Raw genomic sequence first — 25,570 nt, forward strand, 5'->3', positions numbered from 1 at the left:
CTATTGGGGGGGCATAAAGGTGAGAGGAAGGGGAGGAGCACAGGAAGGAAGTGGTAGAGCAGGAAGCTGGATTGCTTTGGACAAATACTTTGTTTTGTTTTTATTGGCTTATTATTTTAGCCAAAGATAAACACAAGAAAATCCAGAGAACGGACCGGATCTCCGGTCTGTGGCGGCAGCGTAAAGAAAACACACCTGTGCACGTCAAGAGTGGACTTGGTTTAAACTGAAGTCTTGTAGGAATGATGGAGGAATGATATCAGTTTTTTTTTCCATACTTGGAAGTCAGTTCATAAGGTCATAAGTGGATATGGATCTGGTGGCAGTGGCAGTTATTGTTGCTGAGGATGTTTGTGTTTAGATTTTTCATCATTTGCATTCTTTTTTCTTTCACTTTTTTCCTCTTGCTTTGGGGTTTCAATGTATTATTACAGGGAATTTGGTGAATATCTTCACCCATTACCATTTGTAACTACTGTAATGTCTTGTTTGTTTTTGGAAGAGTGATCTTCACATTGTGAAAACCAATGGGGATCCTTATTAAATAAGCAATAGAACATTGCCACTGCAGTTTTGGAAGGCGAGGGGGCCACGTGGTGCTGATCAGCCTTGTTGTGTGTGTGTGTGTGCAGGGACCCTGTCACGTGGAGCTGCAGAGAGCCCTGGACAAGATCGCCAAGTCGCAGCAGATCCTCGGAGACAAGCTGACCAGATTCTACCTCCCCAACTGTGACAAGCACGGCCTCTACAAACCCAAACAGGTGCGTGTTGAGTCAGTCGTAAGAGAAACGCGTTTGATTGTCGGTGTCCAGGGGTGGATGAACAAGCAGTGGTGATGTGGCCCCCGGACCGTAGTTTGCCCATGTCTGGTGTAGTTTATTCTAGTGGTTATACTAGCACACAAATCTTGTGAATTCTCAACAGCGACACTAAAGCGACCACTGATTCTCAAGCACATCAGAACATTAAACTTCCTTTTAATCACATTTTTAAACAGGAAAGTCAAAAGATAAACACAGTGATGCTTATCTTTCCCCTGTTTTAATGGTTTTACGGTAATTCAGAACCTTTTCCTTACCTGTGTGCAGCCCTGCTCACCGAGGCGTTTTCTCTCTCTGTCCTGTGTGTGTGTGTGTGCAGTGCGAGTCCTCCCTGGATGGCCAGCGGGGTCGATGCTGGTGCGTCAACTACTGGAACGGCAAGAAGATTCTTGGCTCCACTGACTTACCTGCAGATGCCGAGTGCCTTTAAAGCCAATTACTGAAGCGCAGCGACCAACCGTCCCGCCTCCACAGAGACACAAAGTAGAAGCAGAGCCACTGACTTTTTTTTTTGTCTTCATTTTTTTTTTTTTTTTTTTGTGGTAACTTGTTTATTTATTAATTTTTTTATTCATGGTGGAGTTTCAAATTCAGGTACACTGTCGTGGTGGGGGGGAGGAGGGGGGAGGGGGGGGGGACCCTCACAGCCATCCTCTTCAAACACCTGTCCCAAAGAAACGAGATGTGTTTGTTTTTTTAGTTTGTTTTTTTTCTGAAAATAACGTTGATATTGATGCATCTCTGTCTCTTCAGAATTATTTATTTCCACATACTTCAATTCATTTGTTACGTTTCACGAGTATATGAATAATATAATATTATTATTATTGTTATTATTATTATTGTTATTATTATTATTATTATTATTATTTTGTGTGTGTATAAAGTGTATATATGTATCTTGTATGTTGCGTAACTCCACTGCTGAGCTGAGCTCGCTCCGCCCCCCCCCAAGGAGTCTCAGAGGTTCGGTTTGAGACGAACCCAACCTGAAACAAAAAAACAAAAAAACAAAAAAAAAAAGCACTGAGTGACCAAATTTCATTTAGAAATATTTCTAAATGTTGTTTTCCATGATTCATGTCTGTCATCCTCTTTGTGTTTTTGGGTCGTTTCTTTTTTTTTTTTTTTTTCCCTCTCTTCCTGTTGTAATGTCACAGGATCTGTCCCGCTTTTCCAGTCAAGGCAAATCTCTGTTGTCTCGACTCCTCACTCAACGCAGGTCTCAGAACAGCTTCTTGTCCTTGTCTCCGCCGCGGGGCCCTGCAAGTAGTCAGTGGCCTCTCACACGGGTATTTCCACATTCACCTACCTCCAAGCGTTCACGTGTTCCTGCTGCCATTCTGTGTTGCCATGTGCTCCAAGATCACCAGAGAGGTGTCGTTCCCGTTGTGCCGTCCTCTCTGACCAAGAACACACGACCACGAACCTTCATGCTGCTGCTGTTGCAGAGAGAGAGAGAGAGAGAGAATGAGTTTTTTTTTGGTGTGAATCTTTTTTCCAAAGTGACTAATTGCTCTCTCGTGTGTGTGCGTGTGTGTGTGTGTGTGTGTGTGTGTGTGTGTACACTTTTGTAATTGAGATGTATTGTAAAGTACAAAAAAAGTGATATATTTAATAAAAACATTAACCTCAAGCCGCGTCGTTTGTGTTTTTTTTTTCTCTCGACACACACACTGACCTTTGACCCCCAGGACCACATTTCGCCTTATCATCCAGAGTGGCCGCGTCCCTGTCTAACTTTAGATGGCAGCTCGCTCGCCGCCTTTTGACCTGTTGTGTTGTTTACGTTGGGCCGGGCGCAAGAATTCTGCCGCAACCTTCCCGTGCCCGCTGCCAGCCTGCCTGGCACCACCACGTTTATTTTTATTCTTTACCAATTGGACCTTCGCTTCTTCCCTATTGACACACTCCAAGACTGAGGGGAGCCTCATTGCATTGGAGGAGCGCAGCCACCTTTTCCACTGCATTCATCTTTTTCCTCTTTTATGTTCATTCGTTGATGCATGACGATGAAGATTTATCACTGCTTTGGCTACGACACAGCATTGTGTATTGCAGTGTTGGGCAATACACAATACTGCCCAACACTGCAATAGCCTAACCATACTTAGAGAAGTAGATGTTCCTGTTGGAACAAGGTAGGATGCAGGAAGTAGTGTAAGGAAGGAAGTGACATCACACAAGGTGAAGGAGGCAGGAAGTTATGAATCAGAGACACCTGTGCTGACGAAACAAACAAACAAAAAGTGGGAACTTCAAACAAAGAAGACCAAAAGGAGCTGAAGCAGAACCACAGAAAAGTGAGAAGTGAGAGAGGAAAACTGACCTGGATGTGGACCCGACAACCAGGGTCTCGAAGGAGGAAGAAAAAGGAACTCCCTGCAACAGGCAAACCTGTTCGGAACCCCAGAACCCTTCCTCGGGACCGGGTCAAAGGCCACCCTCCTCTCCCTCAGCTAAGTTCTTCCACCTCCTTATTCTCCAGGCTTCTCCACACACACACACACTACACACACACTCCACATACATGAACTGAGCTGACCCTCACATACATATTCAAAGGACTGATTTGAATATTTTGGAGTATTGATGGAGTATTGGGGAACCTTATTGTGTAAGGTTGATGTAACAATGTCTATCTATCTGTGTGTGTGTGTGTGTGTGTGTGTGTGTGTGTGTGTGCGTGCGTGCGTGCGTGTGTGTGTGTGTGTGATGAATCAATTGCGACTGATCAATCAAGTCTGGCCTGTTGTGTGCTTCAATAAAGCCCCCCCCCCCTTATCTACTGCGTGCGTGTGAGATTTTGCAGTTTTTTATTATTTTACCCCCCCCTTGTGTTTAAAATGTGAATTCACACAACAGGCCATTTTGGAGTATTGATTTCTGATGATCTATGTGAATATGATAATAAAGTTGTTCTCTACACATCGTGTAACATCCACTTGGTTGCGTCGCTTCCGTTGTCGTGACAGTACTCAGTTTATTGGAGCAGTTTGGAGCAGAGAGGAAGCTCACAGAGTTCAGTGCTGGTGAACTTATTAGAACTTTGCTGATGAATCTCTTAAAATCACATTATTTGTAAGTGTTGACAGTATGAGTGGCCTCAGTTACTGAGAGTCTTCATTATGATTTAAATGATCCATCATGAAGACATTCAGAGCCATTTCTCACTCGTCATCATGGCCAGACAGAACAAGGAAGAGGAGAGAAGAAAAACCCAGACAAGACATTGGATCTTAAAAATGTGCTCATTTTTTTCTTTATTTAAAAAAAAAAAAAGAAAAAGGAAAAAAAAGAAACATTAAATACAAATGATACCTTTTAATGAAATCCTGTCTTTGAGAAGATCGAAAAGCCACGTGATTTCAGGTCGAGAAGAGGAGATTCTTAACATGACCAGCAGGGTACTCGAAGTCGGACTCAAAAAAAAAAAAACAAAGCAAAAAGGAGAAAGCAAAGTGACACAATGTGATCCCGACTCGACTCGGCGAGGCGGGACGGCGAGGTGTGCGTGAAGGAACCAACATGAGCAGGAAAACCTGAGTGACTTAATGCCCCCCCCCGAGCTGAAAGTCACCTGCAAGGGAGCGAGCTTTGCCAATGACAGTGCTGAGCAACATAAAAACAGCTTGAACAATGAAAAAAAACAAAACATTCAATTAGTGATTATATTCCCCAAAAATACACTAAATCCAATAGTCTTTGCTGTGCAATCGATGAGTCACTCAATTATTCATAGGAACAAAAAAAACAAACAAACAAACAAAAAAAAAAAAACAACCAACTAGTTGGGATCAGCTTATACGTTTTTCTTAGATAAATATTTTGTTGTTTTTTTTAAACATTTTTTTTAAGTACTGTACATGATGTCTAGTTAGACACACAGCTGGACAGGAATATATATATATATTTATATGTATATATATATATATATATATATATATATATATATATATATATAATAATGGAAAAGACACAATTAGAAAATGTGAGAAGACAATAGCTTAGACCAGCCGTGGGCAAACTTTTTGACAGAGGAGCCGGAGCAGCAGCAGATGGATGGAGTGTTTTGGTGAGCCACCTCATAGGAGGAAACAAAAACAAACAAACAAACAAACATGTTGCTATAATTTCAATTAAAAATGACCAAAAGCAAAATTTACACCCAGATCAGTGTCTTTGAAGCCCCGCAGTGTTGAGCTCTTTATTGAGATGACTTTTCAAACACTCACACATGCATGAAATGCAGCTATTTTGTTACGTACTTACTATTAATTAAATTTCTTCAAAATCGGCTGGCTGGATTGAGAAGCTTAACTGGCCGCACACGGCCCCCGGGGCCGTAGTTTGCCCACGCCTGGGATCTGAAGCACCGAGCGGCTGTTTGAGACGTCGCTGACTCGTCACTCAGCTGCTGGACCAGCGCTTCGTTGTTGCCAAACTCGCCCTACTTTTCAAGTTTTTTTTTTTTGCACAGGATGCAGGAACAACAGCGTTGGCGGGGGGTGAGGGGCTGGTTGGGGAGGACCCTCCTCCCTGAGAGACCCAGAGGCGGAGCCAGCCAGAGGGGTGGCACTGGCTAACCCTGAAATCTGATTGGACACCCCGAGTGCCAACCCCCTAAAACTGAACTGGCTCAGGTTGGTAGTTTGATGCTACAGACCTTCAGCTAAGTGACCTTCGTAATGGACCTCACACACTTTGCTGCCTTATCAAGGAACTTCAGATTCTCCCTCTGCTCTATAAATGCCCCCCTCCCCAATCCCCCGCCAACATGAGCTGCAATCAAACCTAAAAATAACAAAAGCGAGATTTGACGAGAACTACGGCTTCTGCGGCTCATTCGCACCATTCGATGGAAACGCCAGCAAAATCGCAATTGTACTGTAAAAAAAAAAAAAACTGTCGTGGAAACGCAGCGCGTGACCTTTGACACCGCATGGCCACCCCCCGAGTTTAAAAATCTCTCCCCCTCCAGGCTACTTTGTGTCACATGCACATCATTTGGTGCTGCATCCACCTGGTGGAGATTTTGCGTTGGTGTGTGTGATCATATGAGCAACTTTGCAAAGAAACAAAAAAAAACAACAACTGTGGAGAGAAAAACATTTTTTTTCTTATTTTCTTTTTGCATTGAATGAGAAAAATCAGAACTCCCCTCTGTTTTTACGCTGAAGGGGGGAAAAAAAAGGTACAGCGATGCAGGAAGGTCCGAGGGTCTTTAACCGCAACGCATTGATAAGCAGCGATGCAGCTAAAGTGCTTTAAGTGCTTGTGCTTGGAGCATCGGGGGGGGGGGAGCCAGCCGAGCTGGTCACACCAAGGGGCCCAACCCCCCCCCCCCCTTCCCCCACCAGGTCTGGCCGGTACCAGAACCTGGAGGAAGATGCTTCTGAGGCACGTTGAGACGGAGGACACAATCTTCTGAAAACAAACAGTTAAAAAGTACTTCAGCAGTGTAGCTGGATTAGCGGTTAGCAGTTAGCAGAGACACAGGCGGCCGCGGAACTGAACCCAAGTGAAAAAAAAAAAGGTGAAAGTAATGTAATGTGGTCTGTGTGGACGACGTCGGTTTTCTGAAGCTGTTTAGAAAGTCGCTGCGTTTCCACGACCCCTAGAATTGTGCAAAACCGAAGTATCGCGATAAAAACAGGCTCAACCCCCCCAATAAGGCTGAGAGGTTTGACTCTCATCAGGTGGTTTTTCGGACACATGGAGGAGTATCGCAGAAGTGTCATGGAAACACTTTTTTTTTTTTTCAGCATTTACGCGTCAGCTGGTCACGTGACGTACGGGGTCACGTGACCAGCTGACTGACCAGTGAAAATGCTACTAAATGTTTTGTAACCTCCACCCTCACGGCACGAGCTCTGACGAGAATTACGGCTCATGCGCTTCACACCATTCAGTGGTCTGCTCGCCTGCAAATCGCAATTGTACTCAATTTTAGAAATGTTGCTTTTATTTTGATTACAAAAAAAAAAAACTGTCTTGGAAACGCAGCGAAGAAGAAGGAAGGAAGAAGAATAAAAAAATGAGGATTTGATACCCAGACGGACGACTGGAGCAGTGAGGGAGGGGTCTTGCTCGTAAAGGCACTGCGGCCAGTGTGAGGGGGGGTTTCTCTCTCTCTCTCTCTCTCCCTCTCTCTCTCGCTGGAGTCAGAGGCCTGCCATCCCATAATCCTTCACTTTAAAAAACAAAACAAAACAGAACGAGGAGCCGCTGTTTCTGTCCAGAGTGGGGGGGGGGGGGGGGGGGGGGTTTACAACACACACTATTTACACGATGAGTAACCCCACACACAAGTTGCAGCACACGTTAGGTTACACACACTTACACACTTATGAACAGACACACACACACACACACACACACACATCAGGAATGGTGCTGGTGCTTTTTTTTCTTTTCTTTTTTTTTGTGGGGAGGGTTGGGGCGGGGGGGGGCAAATTCACAAAGAAAAGCGAGTGGATAAGTCATCCCTCCTTCCTTCCTTCCTTCCTTCCTTTCTTAATCTGAAGCCGTGAAGGACGGGAGCCTCCTTTTCCTCCTCTTCCTCTTCCTCCTCCTCCTCCTCTTCAATCAACTTTATTTCTACAGCGTTAAATCACAACCAAAGGCGTCTCAAAGTACAGTCTTCCTCCTCCTCCTCTTCCTCCTCTTCTTCCTCCTCCTCCTCCTCCTCCTCCGACGTTTGCGCGTAGCTGCATGCAGGAGGAATTTGGGCTCTTTTCTCTCAGAATTTCCACCAATGTGGAATTAATAAAAAAAGTCTTCTTCTTGCACTCCCCTCTCCGTCCACCAGGCCGGGCCAGGTACCCCCCCGCCCCCATGGGAGAGAGAGAGGACTCACTCACTCTCTCTCTCTTGCTCTCATTTGCTCTCCAGGTTGTAGCACTGCGCGTCTCCGCGCTCCCTGCCGTCGAAGCCGGGCAGCGCCTGCCCGTATTTGTCCACGCACCAGCAGTAGCCCCGCCTCCTGCCTTTGGACGGGCGGCACTGGAAGGAGAGGAAAAGAAAAGAGAGAGAGAGAAGCGATGAATGAGTTGCTCAGCTCAGTCTGAATGTAGACTTCACACAGCAAGCAGCAGCAGCGGCAGCGGCGGTGGCAAACATCGCTCGCATCGCCGCCACTTTTGTGTCGGTTGCAGGACTTTTGCCGCACGAGATTAAAAACAGATTACACGTGTGTGGAGAGTTTTCCCCCTTCTTCTCCACCTTGTCTTGCTTGGCCATTAATGACAAGCAAAAACATAGCGGTAGCAGCAGAGCCATCGTCTCCCTCCTACTCTATGATGTGCTGTGTGACAGACAGACAGCATTCTGGACATTATTCCCCGGACGCAATGGCAAATAATCCACTAATGGTTCACAGAACCTTGCTTTTCGCAAGCAAAAGCGAGGTTGATGTACATAGATTGATTTGAATGTTTTTTGTAACCACTCTATAGTTTATTGATCCCAAATTGCACCAAAAAAACAGTCCAATAATAAAGTACATCTATCTATCTGTCTGTCTGTCTCTGAAAGTGTTCATGACGCCTGTCAGATTTATTCTCAAAGGTTCAGCGCTGGTGACCCGAGAGTGTGAACAGGTCAGGTCGGTTCAGGAACTCCCTGTTGACTGGTTTTATTATATTTGATTGTATTATTAAATTGTCCATAGGGGTGTGTGTGTGTGTGTGTGTGTGTGTGTGTGTGTGTGTGTGTGTGTGTGTGTGTGTGTGTGTGTGTGTGTGTGTGAATGGTTGTTTGTCTCTATGTGGCCCTAATCAACTGACTGGTCAAAGCAGATGAGCGCCCTCTGGAGTCTGGGTCTGCTCCAGGTTTCCCCACCTTGCTGCTCTGGGGGGCAGCAAGGTGCCCGATTTTACCAAGCGCTTTGAGACGCCTTTGGATGTGATTTAGAGCTGCACAAGTAAAAGTTGATTGATTGATTGATTGATTGATATTATAAACAGCCGGTGGCAGATGACGCCAGCCCTGCGCTCTGTATGTACAAGACTGTGATACTAGTTTTGTTGGGATTGGGACAGAGTGCGAGAGCCGCCGCTGGTGGGAGGTCGGCCTGCCTGCCTGCCTGTCTGCCTGCCTGTCTGCCTGTCTGCCTGTCTGTCTGCCTGTCTGCCTGCCCGTCTGCCTGTCTGCCTGCCTGTCTGTCTGTCTGCCCGCCTGTCTGCCTGTCTGCCTGTCTGCCTGCCAGCCTGTCTGCCTGTCTGCCCGCCTGCCTGTCTGCCTGCCTGCCTGCTCGAGGCTCAAATTTTTCCCGCCCGTGAGTTTATTTATGGGCTCACGCAATCTAGGCCAGCAGGGGGGTAAACTAGCCAGAGAGAGAGAGAAAAAAAAAAGAAAGAAAGTCTGAGATTATTTTCAATAGATGGCCGAGGGAATGAAGAGAGAGAGTCAAGGAGTGTGAAGGTAAACATGGAGTTGCTAAAATATTTGCCGAGGCCAGAGAAACCAGTGCTGCTATTCTGGGAAGCTGGCAGACACTCAAAATCATCTGGAGCTGATTATGGGCCTGTATGCACACACAAGCGTGTGTGTGTGTGTGTGTGTGTGTGTGTGTGTGTGTGTGTGTGTGTGTGTGTGTGTGTGTGTGTGTGTGTGTGTGTGTGCACGCACGCACGCGTGTGCGTGCAAGCACATAAACACACATCAGCAAATAAGAAGGCAGACACAAACAAGTTACCTTGAGTTGTATCTGCAGTGCGTATACATACCCCCCACCTGCTTAAACACACACACACAAAGTCATCTCAGATGTTCTATGGGGGGTTGGGGGGGGGGTGGGGGGGGCGTGGGGGGTTGGTGGTGAGCTCCGAACTGCAGCAACAACTTCACCAGCTCACCACTCGGGGAGTTGGTTGGTGGCTCAACCTCTGGTCTGCACCGTTCACATGAAGTTTACAGCAAGGATTTCACACCGCAGGGAAAAACCTCCCACACTCAGAGACTGTCTCACTGGACAGACAGACAGAAGGATGGACGGACGGACAGACAGACAGATGGAAGGATGGATGGACAGGCAACAGACAGGCAGAAGGACAGAGAGAAAGGCAGGCAGACGGAAGGACAGACGGGCAGGCAGACAGACTGGCAGGCAGACAGACAGGCAGACAGACAGACAGACAGGGTTCAGGTGTGTTTCCTGATGCAGTCTGGAAGCCAGAGCGCCGCCCTGCACGTCCCATTCTCTCTCTCTCACACACACACACACACACACACACATGCAACACTGAGGGATTCTTCCTAAATTCAGCCTCCTTCCTTCCTTGTTCTCGTCTCTACCACTTTGAATGCTGCCTCTTCTCTGCTTCGTCCAGCCCCCGCCACCCCACCCCCCTCCCCCCCACCCCCCACAATATGCCATGGCCTGACTTTGAAGCCAGTCTATTTCAGCCCTAACCTTGTTGCTTAGCTACCTCTGGAGTTTCCGCTCAGTCTCCGTCTTTAATATGTCAACTATTAGCAGGCACCTCCAGCGATCCTTTCTTCATTGTCTCTGCCCCTCCCTCCCCCCATCCCCCCATCAGCCCTTCCATGTGTCCTCACTAGAGCAGCACTGTAAGGAGGGGGGGGGGGTGCTCAGTAGCACTGGGTAGCCATCATTCAGTTCATTCAAAAGGATTTGAAAAGTGGAGACTAACCTACAGACAAAGTACAATTGCAATTCTCAGGCGTTTCCAAATCTCGTCCCGTGAGGTTTTACGAGAATTGTTTGCTTGTGTTTGTTTACGTTTGTTTGTTGTCCAGAATGCTTGTTCTATTTGTCTCTGTCTCCTCCTCCGTCCAATCGTAACGCACCATTTTCACTGGTCAGTGAACTGGTCACTGGGTGACCCCGCACGTCACGTCCGCTGATGTGTAAATGCCAAGGAAAGTGTTTCCATGACACTTTTGCGATATTCCTCTATATCACACCTGGGCAAAGTACGGCCCGCGGGCCACATCCGGCCCGCTCAGTGTCCCTGTCCGGCCCGCGTGAAGCCAGTCATAACCCCCCCCCCCCCCCCCACCAACGAAACTTTTCCAGCACGTAACTTTGCCAACAAGTTAGTGTAGCGTGAAAGCGATAGCGTGCTCCGCCCCCGCACGCTCCCCCGATCAACGAAATCATTCCGGGACGTATGATGCTACCCACCTCATGACAGCGTCAAAACCTTTTAGCCACGTTTTTCCAAGTGGAGCTGTTTTATTGCCATATTTAGGCTTTGCACAATTCGAAAGGTCATGCAAACACAGGGAGGTCATTACAAGCCAGTGTCAAATCATTGCCGATGACGCCTGTGATGTTGATTCATACGCTCTGTGATACCAATTCATTTGCACTATGTGCGTATTTACCACCACATTCCATGCTGCGTGTTTTCACCCCCACTTTTAACAGAGAGAACTGCTGCTGCTGCTGCTGCTGCTGCTGCTGGGTGGTGCCGCTGTGGCGGAGGCCCGGGGTAAGAAGCTCTCTTTACCCCAGCAGTCTCACACCCCTGGTGGTAGCATAGACTACCAGGGGTGTTAACTCAAGTTGGCTTTAATAATTTGCAGCATATTTAAAGCATTTAAAGCCCTGCAGCGACTTGTCCGCGTGCTCCACACTCAAAAACCATTTCATCCACCCTTCACCATTCATAAAGCTAGCTTTATGGCGTGCGTGTGTGTGTGTGTGTGTGTGTGTGTGTGTGTGTGTGTGTGTGTGTGTGTGTGTGTGTGTGTGTGTGTGCACGCGCTCGCGCTCGCTCGTGCGCGTTGCATGTATGAATGCATGCTCTTGTGTTGTCCCTTCTAATAGCATTGCCACTGGGACTCCATGGACAAGAAACTGAGGTGTCCACAGGATAAACACAAGCCTTTAAAATGCAATGAGTTCATATGTGTGCACGGGCTGTGCACGGCTTCTGGCTCATAAAGGGAAAAGGAAATAGCAGCAGGATATTACTGAAAAAAAAAAATCCTTAAAACAACAGGATGATTTAACAGCAAGAATATATATATATATGTCATGACTTTGGGATGTAAACACATGAACACAACTGTATGTTTGCCCTAAACTGAAACGTACTTTCCACATTGTTTTTGAAAAAAACCCAAAACCAACTCAAGGAGTTCAACGTGTCACCAGAGACCTCGGAGGACTGGATTAGAAGTCCAGGGAGGGGATGATAGAAGATGCTGGGCGAGAAATAAACCATCAGGACCTCTGACAGCTGAGCAGTAATTAAAAAGCCGCTGCGGTCAGCATGTGTGTGTGCGTAGATCACTCCAAGTCACGCTGGAGTGTGTGTGTGTGTGCGTAGATCACTCCAAGTCACGCTGGAGTGTGTGTGTGTGTGTGTAGATCACTCCAAGTCACGCTGGAGTGTGTCTGTGTGTGCGCCAGGGATCCTGTGTGTGACAAGGGATCAGAAGTTTCTGCTGGCATCCTCAAGTCACAAGTTCTTCCTCCCAACACTCACTGGCTGTGTCTCAATTCAGGGTCTGCATCCTTGGAAGGAAGTGTCCTCCGTCTGAAGGAAGCGTCCTCCGTCTGAAGGAAGCCTCCTCCGTCTGAAGGAAGCGTCCTCCCAAGGACCCGGCCCAGAAGGACCGACCCAAACCCCACCTCCCCGGTAACCATACGGGACGGTCTAGCCTTCGGCGTATTTCCTGGTTGCGTCACCGCCATTCCCTCCTGCTGGCCAACCCCGGAAGTGATGTTTTCATAGCATCAAGCTAAGCATTGGTTCGCCAGCTAACAATGGCATTGGATGTTCAAATAAATAAAAACCCTACGTTAAAAACTGGATATTTTACGTGAAATTTCAATACTTAAATTTATACGTTGTGTCTTTGCCAGTAGATGGCGCTAATTTCAGCCGACTTCCCAGGGTCACAGGGTGCTTTGCAGCGGCACGCAAAGCATACAGAAGGAGGTGAAGGATAGTAGCGGTGCAGCCTTGGAATGGGCTAACAGTAGGCCGCATTTTCGAGGGCGCATTTGGAGCGTCCTTCTGACTTTTGGGAATTGGGACGAGCCTTCGCGCAGTGCTATGATGCAACTTCCTTTCAAAATGCAGCCTTGGAAGGATGCAGGGCCTGAATTGAGACACAGCCACCGGGCCTCCCATTCAGAAGCTCTCCAGGCTGATTGGTGGCCAGACAAGGTCGGCCCAGGTGGGAGGAGGAGCAGGATGGAGAAAACGACCAGGCGGGTGAATGAATGTCGGCGGTGCACAATGGTGGTGGTGGAGGGGAGGTCCGTTGGGGGGGGTAATGACGGGTGCGTAGAAATTTCGAATAAGAGAGCACGGGGTTGAGTAAGAGTGCAAGGCTAAATAGAAAGTGGTGATGGGTGTAATGAGTAAGTCACTGTTTGGTCCCAGCGAGCCCTGAAATGGGATACTGGGCCAATTCATGTTAAAAATAGGTTCCTCCATCGCACAGCAGAAGCACTGACAGTGTTGAAAGTTCTCCCACAGCGCCGTGACCCCTCAAATTACAAACAACACATAGACTGAACACACAAACACACACACACGCACGCACGCGCGAGCGATAAACATATCATCCACTACAGTGGGTTTATTTAGAGCTGCGTCCTCGTCCAGCAGGACTGATTGCACTGCAAAACAAGTACACAACTCACGTAAACACTCACGCTGCGAGCGTTTCCCTTCAGTGACGGACCACGCGCAATTATTCTCTAACAATAGACCAGGCGTGGGCAAACTGCGGCCTGGGGGCCATAAGTGGCCCGCTAAGCTTTTTAATCCGGCCCTACAAACTTAAAGTAATGATATTAATAGCCAGTAAAAGTCATAAAATAGCCGTATTTCAGTGTTTTCAGAGTCATTTCAATAAAGAGCTAAACACCCTGGTGGTCCAGGGGTGGTTCTGGATGGTTATAGTTGGTTCTAGGAGGTTCTAGGAGTTAAAAACCCTGGTGGGGCTTCAAAGACACTGATTTGGTTGTAACTTTTTTTTGGGTCATTTTCAGATGTTCTGTTATTTTGAGCAACATTCCTCAGCATGTTTCTTTCTTGAATACATTTCAGAAACTGCCCATTAGTCCAACCTCCCATTAGTCCAACCTCCCTATGGGGTTGGGGTTAGGGTTAGGGTTAGGGTAAGGGGAGGTCAGACCAATGCAATGCTCCCCAAGTTTCACTGCAGTGCAAACACAAATTTAACTTTAAATTTAACTTGGTATCGGCATTGTAGTATCGGCACGTATTTTACAAGTACCAGTAGAGTACTCAACCCTGGTAGCGGTACCAATACCCAATACTTGTATAGGTATTGGTGCATGACTAATAATAATAATAGTAACGACAACATCTTGTTGTCAACGTATGATCCATGCTCATATTGATGATCTAGTTTGACTGGTGGGCCCACAATGGGTTCTAAAATGTACCAGACGGGGGTAGCGGAGCAGCAGCAGATGGATTGTGAGAGTGTTCTGGTGAGCCACTGCATAGGAGGAAACAATCTATCCTGGGATATCATGGAGAAAACATGTTGCTGTAATGTCAATGGGAAATGAAGCAAAGCAAAGTTACAACCAAATCAGTGTCTTTGAAGCAGAACCTCCGAGAACCAACTAGAACCATTCAGAACCACCCCTGGACCACCAGGGTGTTTAGCTCTTAGAACCTCCTAGAACCAACTAGAACCATCCAGAACCACCCCTGGACCACCAGAGTGTTTAGCACTTAGAACCTCCGAGAACCAACTAGAACCATCCAGAACCACCCCTGGACCACCAGGGTGTTTAGCACTTAGAACCTCCTAGAACCAACTAGAACCACCCCTGGACCACCAGGGTGTTTAGCACTTAGAACCTCCTACAACCAACTCAAACCATCCAGAACCACCCCTGGACCACCAGGGTGTTTAGCACTTAGAACCTCCTAGAACCAACTAGAACCATCCAGATCCACCCCTGGACCACCAGGGTGTTTAGCACTTAGAACCACCCAGAACCAACTAGAACCATCCAGAACAACCCCTGGACCACCAGGGTGTTTAGCACTTAGAACCTCCCAGAACCAACTCAAACCATCCAGAACCTCCCCTGGACCACCAGGGTGTTTAGCTCTTTATTGAAATGACTCTGGAAACACTGAAAAGAAAATGCAGCTATTCTATGACTGACTGACTATTAATATCATTTCTTCAAGTTTGGCGGGCCGGATTAAAGAGCTTAACTGGCCACATATGGGCCCCAGGCCGTAGTTTGCCCACGCCTGCTCTCGACAGATGACACGGTCTCCTGTTTAGAGTTTTTCTCGTGATGAATCCTCAGACAGAATGGCCACAAGCGTCGGCGCGTGCGTGCGCGCACACACACACACACACACACACACACACACACACACACACAGCTGCTGATATTTGTTGAAACAAGTGTTGAATCTTTGATAAGGTGCAGTGGGAATTGCATTTTGGGAGTCTTCTGGGAAGCAGTGAGGTTTTTTTTTCTTCACTCTGCTGTGTTGTGGCTCCCCTGCTGCTGTGACTCACGGTGCTCACAGAGTCTCTGGTGACTCACGCTCTTCTCAGAAGAGGCTCTCGATCGCTACGCCCCAATCCCCCCAAACCCTCCCACCCCACCCCCGTCGCCCCCCCACCCCCCGTGACGATAAGGAGCTTCACCCGGCCAAGCCAGGCAGTGGGACTTTTCCAATTTGTCCTTGGAGAAGTCCTCTACTGTCAATGCAATCATCTGTCATCCATCTCTTAGCATCGCACCAAAGCGCTCAGATGAAATTGAGGCTCTCCCATATTCAGCGGGTGCTCCTGGTTTTTCCTTTTTCTTTTTTTCCCAGCCCACACCTAAACACTCTCACTAAACCAGACCTGGGCAAACTACGGCCCGGGGGCCCATATGCGGCCCGTGAAGCTTTTTTAATCCGGCCCGTTGAACTTGAAGAAATTATATTAATAGTAAAAATTAAAAAAAAAAAAAGGGAATAAACTCACTGTATTCCATCCATGTTTTCAGTGTTTTAAGAGTCATTTCAATAAAGAGCCAAATACCATGGGCTTCAAAGACACTGATCTGGTTGTAACTTTGCTTTGGTTCATTTTCAATTGAAATTTAAAACACATTCTATCTCCTGGGGCGACTGTAGCTCAGGAGGCAGAGCGGGTTGGTGTGACCGAAAGGTTGGCGGTTCAAATCCTGCTGCATCCCAGTCTGTCGTTGCGTCCTTGGGCGAGAGACACTGAACCCACACTGCCTCGTACGAATGTGAGTGGATGTTGGATGTTGGGTGGTGGTCGGAGGGGCCGTCTGATTGGCTGCCAGACTTCCATCAGTCTGGCCCAGATGGAGCTCCACCACCAGCAGTGTGAATGTGGTGTGAATGAATCATGGGTTCAATGTAAAGGGCTTTGGTATATATATATATAAATCCAATCCATTATTACTATGATTATTATTTTCTACATATCCTACGGTATTTCTTTCCTCCTATGAGGTGGCTCACTAAAACACTCCATCCATCTGCTGCTGCTCCGCAACCCCCCCCCCCCTGCCCCCCCTCTGGCACGTTTTACAACCCACTGTGGCCCCACCAGTCAAAAAGTTTGCCCACTCCTGCACTCAACCATTGCCACGCTCACACACACTGCTCTGCCGCCACATTAACCGTGCCACACACACACACACACACACACACACACACACACACACACACACACTCCCGGGACCACATTCTTGCCCCTCCCCCCCCACCAACACACACACACACACATACTCTCCTTGGCCCAAACACCCGCAAACACACCTGACTGACTTCATTTCCTGCGCGGCGTGACTCAGACGGCTGCAGTGCATTTACCGGAGTAATACACGGTTATTAACCATTCTGATAATATAGTGTTGATGCCGCTGTCAAGGCAACTGAAGCAGCGAGGAGGGAGGGAATGGTGGTGGTGGGGGGGTTGGCTTGCGCACGTTGTGCATGAGTGGGAGGGAGGGGGTGGGAGGGAGTGGGAGGGGGGAGGGATGAGACTGGAAGGATTCTTTGGAAGTGTTCAGACATGCGGCGAGTCTATTTTCATGTCTTCAGGTTTCTCTCCCTCCCTCCCTCCGTGTGTGTGTGTGTGTGTGTGTGTGTGCGTAACCAAACAAAAAGGGGATGAAAGCCATTAGTCACCTGTTTTTTCTTATAGAAGCCCTTCCTGTCACAGTTGGGTATGCGAAAACCTCGAGGGTTGAGTGCGTTGCTGATTTTAAGGCTGCTCAGGATGCTCTCCATTTCCCGCCGGCACGGCCCCTTAGCAACAGTGGCAAAAAAACAAAACAAAAAACAAAACACACATCAAACAACAAACAACACTCGTGTTAAGGACTCGTTTAGACACTCGTGGATACAGATCACCCGCAATTCCAAACATTTACGGCAAAGCGAAGGCTGTAAAGTCACGCCACAAGCGTCATGGTGACATTGATTCCTGCTCTTTCTACAAGCATTTCTTCAGGTGCTTAAGGAGGGTGATGCCTACTTGGCTAGTGGGTTGCTGTACAATGTGCCCAGGCATGATTGCCCCATGCACATGCACCCCCCACACCCCACCCAAGTCTCCAGTATTTACATTTCACTCAACACTTCAGGCCTGAGCATGCTTGCATCATCTCCACACAGCTTTCTGTTGTATTTGGAGCCAAAGAACAGCGTCTCTCTCCAACGAGAACAGGCGTGGGCAAACTACGGCCTGGGGGCCATATGCGGCCCGTTAAGCTCTTTAATCCGGCCCGCCAAACTTGAAGAAGTGATATTGATAGTCAGTCTGTCATAAAATAGCTGTAATTCACCCTTTTTTTCCCCCAGTGTTTTCAGAATCATTTCAATAAAGAGCTAAAACACTCTGGTGGTTCTGGGTGGTTCTGGGTAGTTCTAAGAGCTGAACACCCTGGTGGTTCTGGGTGGTTCTAGGTGGTTGTAAGAGTTGAACACCCTGGTGGTTCTGGGTGGTTCTGGGTGGTTCTAAGAGCTGAACACCCTGGTGGTTCTGGGTGGTTCTAGGTGGTTCTGAGAGCTGAACACCCTGGTGGTTCTGGATGGTTCTGGGTGGTTCTAAGAGCTAAACACCCTGGTGGGGCTCCAAAGACGCTGATTTGGTTGCAGCTTTGCTTTGCTTCATTTTCCATTGACATTAAAGCAACATGTTTCCTCCATGATATCCCAGGATAGATTGTTTCCTCCAATGAGGTTCCTCACCAAAACACTCCATCCATCTGCTGCTGCTCCGCTACCCCCCCTCTGGTTCATTTTAGAACCCAATGTGGCCCCGCCAGACAAAAAGCTTTCCCACCCCTGCACTCGAATGACAACTTTTTGTTAGAATAGGTATAGTTTTCACAGAGGCCGCTGGCTGTCGCACTCACTCGCAGAATTTGGTTGCAACATTTTGTTTGCTAAGATGACGTCTCATTGCATCGAACTCTTGGCAATCATTTTAAGAACACAGCATCAGATCATGATGTCCTTTTGTCTACCATCTAAAGCAGCGTTTCTCAACTGGTGGGTCACGGCTTCAAGGTCAGTTTGTGTGTATATATATATATATATATATTTATATATATATATACATATATATATATATGTATATATGTGTGTGTATACATCTATATGCAGTGTCATTTGAGTCCTGAGTCTCCACCAGTTGAGAAGCACTGATCTGAGGCACAGCAGTCATCATCATAAAACTGAAGCTAAACCAAATGCAAATGCAATCCAGCTAAGCACGCCTTCAAACTACAGTGTGTCGGTGGTCGGTGGTCCCCTGCTGGGAAAAAAAAGAATTACAACCAGCAGCAGCCTTGTGTGATTCAGAGCCCTAATGTGATCCAAACCATTTAAACACTTCAACAAGTGATTCATGGATCTTGAGAGATTGGTGTGAATGCAGCGGTGATTGGCTCATTTGTCGCTGTTGGAACTCACACTAGGCAGGGGTTGAAATAACAATTTGATTTATTAATATAAAAGAGCGACGCACTGACGTCAAAGCTTTGACAATGACCCGTCTCCACACTTGGTAATGTTACCTGTTTTTGTTTAAACACCTTTGACTTTTTCACTATTTTACGTTTTTGCACCCGATTTTATAACTCTGACACACCATTTGTTACGGTTATGCATTCCTGATGCAACATCGGGTGTAGGGTCTGGAGCCAAAGTCTTCAAACGGAAGCTTCTGACGGAATTGTTCCTGACATGCAACCAGAACTATGTTGTTACATGACAGAACTTCAAGACTCCTTTAAGCACTAATTGCTTTGACGAGAGACTCGTCCACAAGGCCTTCTGTGTGAACCTAGTGGGTTTTCTGCCATGCACGTGCAGGAGGTAGCACATGCATGCATGCCACTACCTACCACAAACAGATATGATGTGCATTCTTTCCAAATGGATCCATTCGTATGACATGGAAAGCCAGTAGTCTAAAGGTTTAATTAAAAACATAACAAAAACAACTGTTCATTATCTTTTTTTTGCTCTTAACTTCAGGCGTTGGGTGCTGGGGTCCATCCCAGCTGACTGGACGAAGCTGGGGTTAAACCCGGGACAAGCTTGGGGAATATTTATTTTGTGGTAAAAAAATATATATATATTTGACAGATTTTACTGGAGTATAGTTTATCACGCTTTTTTTTTTTTTTTTTTTTTACTCAAAAACTTCATTCATAATATACACACGTTAATCCTCCCAAGAACAGAAATAATCCAGGGTTTGTAGCAGAAGGTTTCTATGTTTGGGTGTGACTTACATACTCAGTCTCCCTCTTGTTCTCCAGGGAGAAGTTGTGTATGTCTACGTTGGCTCCTCCCGACAGTGACTCCACCTTGTAGCTCTGCGTTTTCTTGTTCTGATCCTTCTGGATTAACTTGTTATGCAGATGAGTCCTAGTGTCCATAGAGCCACGACTGTGGCCACTCTTCACAGTCACCGCGCCAGGCAGGACTGTCATTGTCGCTGTTGCGTTGGCAAGAACGTCATCCACCTGGTTTGTATCTGTATGGGGGAAAAAAGGACAATTGTCAGTTTGCAACAGCAACAATTACTACCACTACTACAGCCACCGACAACATAAACAACGGTTTTAATGTCATAATAATGGGTTAAAAAGTCCGTCAAACAGTAAAAAGTAGAAGTAGTGACTATGAAGGCAAGATGAGACGAGAGACGGATGTTGAGATGAGGAAGCATATTAATAACGTGGCGCTGGCAGAGGCTGGTGTCAAAGTGTCAAAGACAGAGATGAGACCACCTGACTGTCAAGAAGCAAAGGAGGGGGCTCGGAACTCTTGGCCCTAATATAGAAGGGACTAAAACGAGAAGCCGGGTGCCCACTCGCTCGACTTGCAACACCGAGGACGCAGTCACGGAGGATCCAAAAGAAATTTGGAGGCGACCCAAGGAGGGATGACAGGAGCGCACACGCAGCAGTGGCTGGCTGGTACACGCACGCATTTCTGAAATGTCCGGTCCAATGTGCCGGACGAGGGCGCTTCGGGGTCCGGGTATGTTGGGCAGTGCTGTAGTCTAGTTTATTCTAGTGGGTGTACTTTCCCCAGACACATCTGTACAGCAGCAGCTGCTTCAAAACAATGCAAAACAAGAACCACCGCCATGCTCAGCAATGCATTAAGTATCCAGCTTCCGTATATAAATAAGCTTGTGAAAGGCTGATGATGTCATAGTCTAAATGTATCTGTATTGTAAGCAACACAAGATACATTTACAGCTGGACTTTAATTGAGAAATAATTGAATAAATGATCAAGTTTCAGCAATCAAGTGCAAAAATTGGTGCAAACATAAATAAATTCTCTGCTGCGGCACAAAAGCAATGTAAAGCAATGGTTGCCTGTCAAACACATCAACACAAAACGTCATTTTAATCCCATTTTTAAACAGGAAAGTGAACGTTGTGTCAAAAGAACATCCCGATACGTATCTTTGCACATCTTTTAGTGGTTTTACGGTAATTGGGAACCTTTTCAAGAGGTTATATGTCGAATACCTACGTATCACACATAGAGACTGCACCACTGGACTCAACCTCAGTTTGAAGACATTAACTGTGCTTCTCCTTGGTTTCCACGTCTGCTTCAAGCCTTTACGCAACATCAAGAACCTAAACAATGACTGGAACAAATTAAATGGCCATATATTCTCTCAGAGGGGTGTGGACACTGCCTTGCCTGACTTAAAAACGCCTGCCAATTTTCTTGCATGTTGCAAAAATAGCCATTGTTCATGACCATGGGTGGAAAATACTGGGCCCTGGAAAACATTGTTACTTTTTTATTTATTCATTTATTTATTTTAAGCAATAAGAAAAATCCTAAGTATCCTTACTAGGAAGTCTGGGCATTTTAACACCCAACACATTACGCAATTTGCTTGCATAATGGCACCAGGATAAATAGTCTGTGGTGAGGAGAGCTTGTTAATGTCAGAGTGAGAGGCGGCTCCACGGCCCAGACTGTGGCTGCAGTTGAACAGTTTACCAGTGGAGGCGGCAGAGACACCACAGTTTTAAGCCTCACCCCTAGGATTGAGATTGATTAAAAGATCCGTCCTCTCTACCCACTGACCCCTCACTTGAGATGTCTGTCTGCAGGGTCATACAGAAAGACACACCAATGTACACCCCATTCACACACCTGTGGACAATTCATGCATGTTCTTTAGTCTGTGGGAGGAAGCCTGAGAACCCAGAGAGAACCCATGTAGACACTGGGAGGAACATGCACAGTCCACACAGAGAGGCTCCAGGCCTGGAATCGAACCCACCAACGTCTTGCTTTGAGGCAACAGTGCATGCTAACCACTGCACCTCTTTGTCAGCCAACCTGTGTGCAATCCAATGCACCAAAGGGTGTCCATGTATGAGGATAGCACAGAAGTGGGCAAACTATTTGACTGGTGGAGAAACAATGGGTTGTAAAATGTGCCAGAGGGGGGTGACGGAGCAGCAGCAGATGGATGGAGTGTTTTGGTGAGCCCACCTCAGATTAGGAAACAATCCACCATGGGATATGTAGAAAATCTGCTTGAATGTCAATTGAAAATTAACTGAAGCAAAGTTACAGCACTATCAGTGTCCTTGAAGCCCCACAGTGTTTAGTTTGGCGGGCCGGATTAAAAATCTTAACGGGCCAAATATGGTCTGTGGGCCATAGTTTGCCCATGCCTCGGATAACACATCCATTCACATCCATTCCACGCAATGCTTTTAATGGTGATGAGCAACAAACAGAGATGCCTCTGCTATGATTGACTTGCTGAATAGTAATAGTGTGTACATGTGGCGTCCGTTGGCAATTATTGATTGATTGCTATTGATTCCACAGCACACGCCACGGCCGTGGCCAAACCAAACAACCCGGCAGGAGAAAAACACACAACACACACACACAGAGGTTCCTCGGAAGCTGCGACGTCGGAGGTGCCAAAGCACACAACACACTGTGTGTTCACAATGAGGTGGCATGTTGTGTCGTTTGGAGAACCCAGAGAGAACCCATGTAGACACTGGGAAGAACATGCACAGTCCACACAGAGAGGCTCCAGGCCTGGAATCGAACCCACCAACGTCTTGCTTTGAGGCAACAGTGCATGCTAACCACTGCACCTCTTTGTCAGCCAACCTGTGTGCAATCCAATGCACCAAAGGGTGTCCATGTATGAGGATAGCACAGAAGTGGGCAAACTATTTGACTGGTGGAGAAACAATGGGTTGTAAAATGTGCCAGAGGGGGGTGACGGAGCAGCAGCAGATGGATGGAGTGTTTTGGTGAGCCCACCTCAGATTAGGAAACAATCCACCATGGGATATGTAGAAAATCTGCTTGAATGTCAATTGAAAATTAACTGAAGCAAAGTTACAGCAATATCAGTGTCCTTGAAGCCCCACAGTGTTTAGTTTGGCGGGCCGGATTAAAAATCTTAACGGGCCAAATATGGTCTGTGGGCCATAGTTTGCCCATGCCTCGGATAACACATCCATTCACATCCATTCCCCGCAATGCTTTTAATGGTGATGAGCAACAAACAGAGATGCCTCTGCTATGATTGACTTGTTGAATAGTAATAGTGTGTACATGTGGGGTCCGTTGGCAATTATTGATTGATTGCTATTGATTCCACAGCACACGCCACGGCCGTGGCCAAACCAAACAACCCGGCAGGAGAAAAACACACAACACACACACACAGAGGTTCCTCGGAAGCTGCGACGTCGGAGGTGCCAAAGCACACAACACACTGTGTGTTCACAATGAGGTGGCATGTTGTGTCGTTTGACCCCTGTGAAGCATCCATTCACACAAAATGCGGTGCAGCTGGAGACCCTGTCAACAAGCCCCCACTGCACGTGATGTGGAATGATTGACTGGCAATTATGAATTTTCCACAAAATATGAATTTGACGTTTAGTAGAACAAACAGGAAAATCTATTGTTCTTGTCAGCTTGTGTGTCGGTGAGCACAGCTATGTTAAGGAGGAAATATTAACAATAATAATAATATTTTTTTTATGTGGCACACAGCAGAATTTTACGCACGAGTAACTTCAGCTCGATTGTGTGTGTTTGTGTGTCGTTTTTTTTTTTTTTTTTTTTTATGTCTTTCTTTAATAGGCGTTGAGGACTCAAAACGTTCAGGAAGCCTGCGGGATTTGTTGAAGCAACGACGACACGTCAAGTGCGCAATGTCAGCAGCGGCATTGTCGTTTACATTGGGAGGCGTGCACGGAAACTGGAAGAGAAGCCCGAGAAGACGCGCAATAAAGGTTTTCACCGAGGGGGTGGGGGGGGAGGACAAGTCGAAGCGCACTGGACGGACACGGCAACCAGGAGCTCGCGATGAGTGGGTGGTAGGAGGGGGGGGGCGCCACTGCTGACTGACCAACTTTGAAGACTTGCACATGCACATACACACACGCGCGCGCGCGCGCACACACACACACACACACACACACACACACACACACACTACCAACGCGGACTTCTTTTCGTACCTTGTCGAAGAACACCGCTGTGGAGTCTGTTCGACACACACACACACACACACACACACACACACACACACACACACACACAGCACCAGCGCGGACTTCTTTTCGTACCTTGTCTGGGAACGCCGCTGTTGGCTCTCCTGGCCCCGCCGCCGCTGGAACACACTCCCCGGCCCTCCAGCAGCGCCTGCAGCGGGCGCCTCTCCCCCGCCCGGTGGCGGCAGGCTAAGCCGGAGCCGCAGCGCGCCGTGTACACTCCACACGCTTGACCCTCGCCGAGGGCGCACGTCATGCAGCAGCCGCAGCCGGGCTCCCGCACCCGTTCCGCGCACTCCCTGGGCAGCGGCTTGCACAGCAGCAGCGCGCCGACGTCGCACGGCTCGCAGCGGACGAGCGGCCCCACGGCGGCGGCGGCGGGCCGCCAGAGCGCCGCCAGCGCGGCGAGCACACAGAGCAGGCGGGCGGCGGCGGCGGCGGCGGGCATCGTGCCGATCTAGAGCCGGTCACAGGAGGGCAGCGGGTGAGTCGCGGCGCAAGCTCAGGAGGACTCTCTCTGACACAGCGAGCCGGTCGGCCTTCTCCATCTGTACTTTCTTTTACGCGAACTTGCTCGTTTTATACAGACCGGGGGGGAAAAAAGAGAGAGCCAACAAGTCACACCCTCCTCTGAATGAATAATGTAAACGGAGATCCCCCTCTGATATGAGGGGACGGCTGCATCCAGCCCGAGGAGAAGGCAAAAAAAAAAAAAAATCAGCTGAATAGAATAGAATCGAATCGAATAGAATAGAAACTGTATTGTCATTGTAAAGGTTGACAACGATATTAAGTGCCAAACATCGGTGCAATAGAACATCCTAAATCGACGCTAAAAAAAAAAGAAAAGAAAAAAAGTAAAGAAACAGAGTAATAAAAGCAACTATTAAAATCAATCACCCATACGTACACACAAACATACACTCCATCACCCTGAAGGATCACCCTAAACCTTTTTATCTTTGGCTTTTTATGTTGTACTGATTGAGATACTTGAGTCGAATGTCCCTCAAGTCCCAGTGACAAGTTGTGTTTTTTCCTATTTATAGATGGATGGATGGATAAATAGATAGATTATTCTGCTGACAGGGAGGTTTTTGTTTTATTAGCTGCTCCCACACCACTTGAGGTTCCCTCACCACTGGCCACATCCCCAGCTAGGATCAATGCTATTGAATGAGTGCATGTGGGTGCCATTGGTGATGTCACCATGCAAGTATAAACACACCTGGTCAAGGTGCGCAGGTGGCCACCCAAAACCATAATACGTCTCTTTTTAACTCTCAACCGCATACAAGTTGGAGAGGTGTTGTTTGACTGCGGTGTCTTGCGTAAGCTGCTGTCTTCTGATGCACATGTCAGTTGGAATAGCAGGCGTATACCACCTCGCACGTGCAGAGCGGACCGCATAGCCGCTCGAGGAACAGAGGCACTGCTCACTTTTCAGGGACCCCGGCCTGCGCAGACCTGGCGATCTGGCACTTTATATCCCACTGGCCAGAGTCCAAGCTCTCTTCCCAGCCAGCCACTTAAAAAAAGACCCCCCTTTGCCCAAGAATGACCACACAGAATTTCAAGTTATTTGAAATAGAATGTTCAGATTCTGCAGGCTCAGCTTTGGCCCCCACTCCTACGTATCCTACTGCTCTGCAATAACAAACGCAAGAAGGGGGTACATACTAGGAAAA

General features: G+C 47.4%; 2 protein-coding genes across 3 annotated transcripts in view; one reads left to right on the forward strand and one right to left on the reverse strand.

The window, feature by feature from the left end:
• Positions 1–2,457, forward strand: part of igfbp1a (insulin-like growth factor binding protein 1a) — a 3,911-nt gene extending 1,454 nt beyond the window's left edge. The window contains exons 3-4 of the mRNA XM_076045509.1: positions 633–761; positions 1,141–2,457. Coding sequence (XP_075901624.1) covers positions 633–761; positions 1,141–1,251 — 240 coding nt within the window. The 3' untranslated portion in view covers positions 1,252–2,457. The remainder of the gene's footprint in view (positions 1–632; positions 762–1,140) is intronic.
• Positions 2,458–6,829: 4,372 nt separating this feature from the next.
• LOC142901024 (insulin-like growth factor-binding protein 3) lies at positions 6,830–24,469 on the reverse strand. Of its 2 annotated transcripts, XM_076045697.1 has the most exons (5): positions 23,958–24,469; positions 19,591–19,835; positions 19,198–19,263; positions 16,973–17,092; positions 6,830–7,826 (listed from the first exon to the last, which is right to left on the reverse strand). In XM_076045697.1, exons 1-5 carry the CDS (start codon positions 24,328–24,330, stop codon positions 7,701–7,703), a joined length of 930 nt encoding a protein of 309 aa, XP_075901812.1. In that variant the 5' UTR covers positions 24,331–24,469; the 3' UTR covers positions 6,830–7,700. The 2 variants fall into 2 exon arrangements, with proteins under 2 accessions (XP_075901812.1, XP_075901813.1); XM_076045698.1 differs by lacking the exon at positions 19,198–19,263 and having other exon boundaries at positions 6,862–7,826; positions 23,958–24,452.
• Positions 24,470–25,570: the final 1,101 nt, after the last annotated feature.

Source organism: Nelusetta ayraudi, unplaced genomic scaffold (assembly GCF_046127955.1).
Source record: "Nelusetta ayraudi isolate G7.1 ecotype Tasmania unplaced genomic scaffold, CSIRO-AGI_Nayr_v1 ptg000084l, whole genome shotgun sequence".
In the NCBI taxonomy this organism is placed as follows: Eukaryota; Metazoa; Chordata; class Actinopteri; order Tetraodontiformes; family Monacanthidae; genus Nelusetta; species Nelusetta ayraudi.

Bases quoted from the DNA above. Each gene is read 5' to 3' on its own strand.
- LOC142901024 (XM_076045697.1), bottom strand. From the start codon at position 24,330: ATGCCCGCCGCCGCCGCCGCCGCCCGCCTGCTCTGTGTGCTCGCCGCG. The intron at 19,836-23,957 runs GTACGAAAAGAA...TCCCCCATACAG, and splicing joins CAGCGGCGTTCCCAGACAAG to ATACAAACCAGGTGGATGAC. The intron at 7,827-16,972 runs GTGACTAATGGC...CTCTCCTTCCAG, and splicing joins GCTTCTATAAGAAAAAACAG to TGCCGCCCGTCCAAAGGCAG.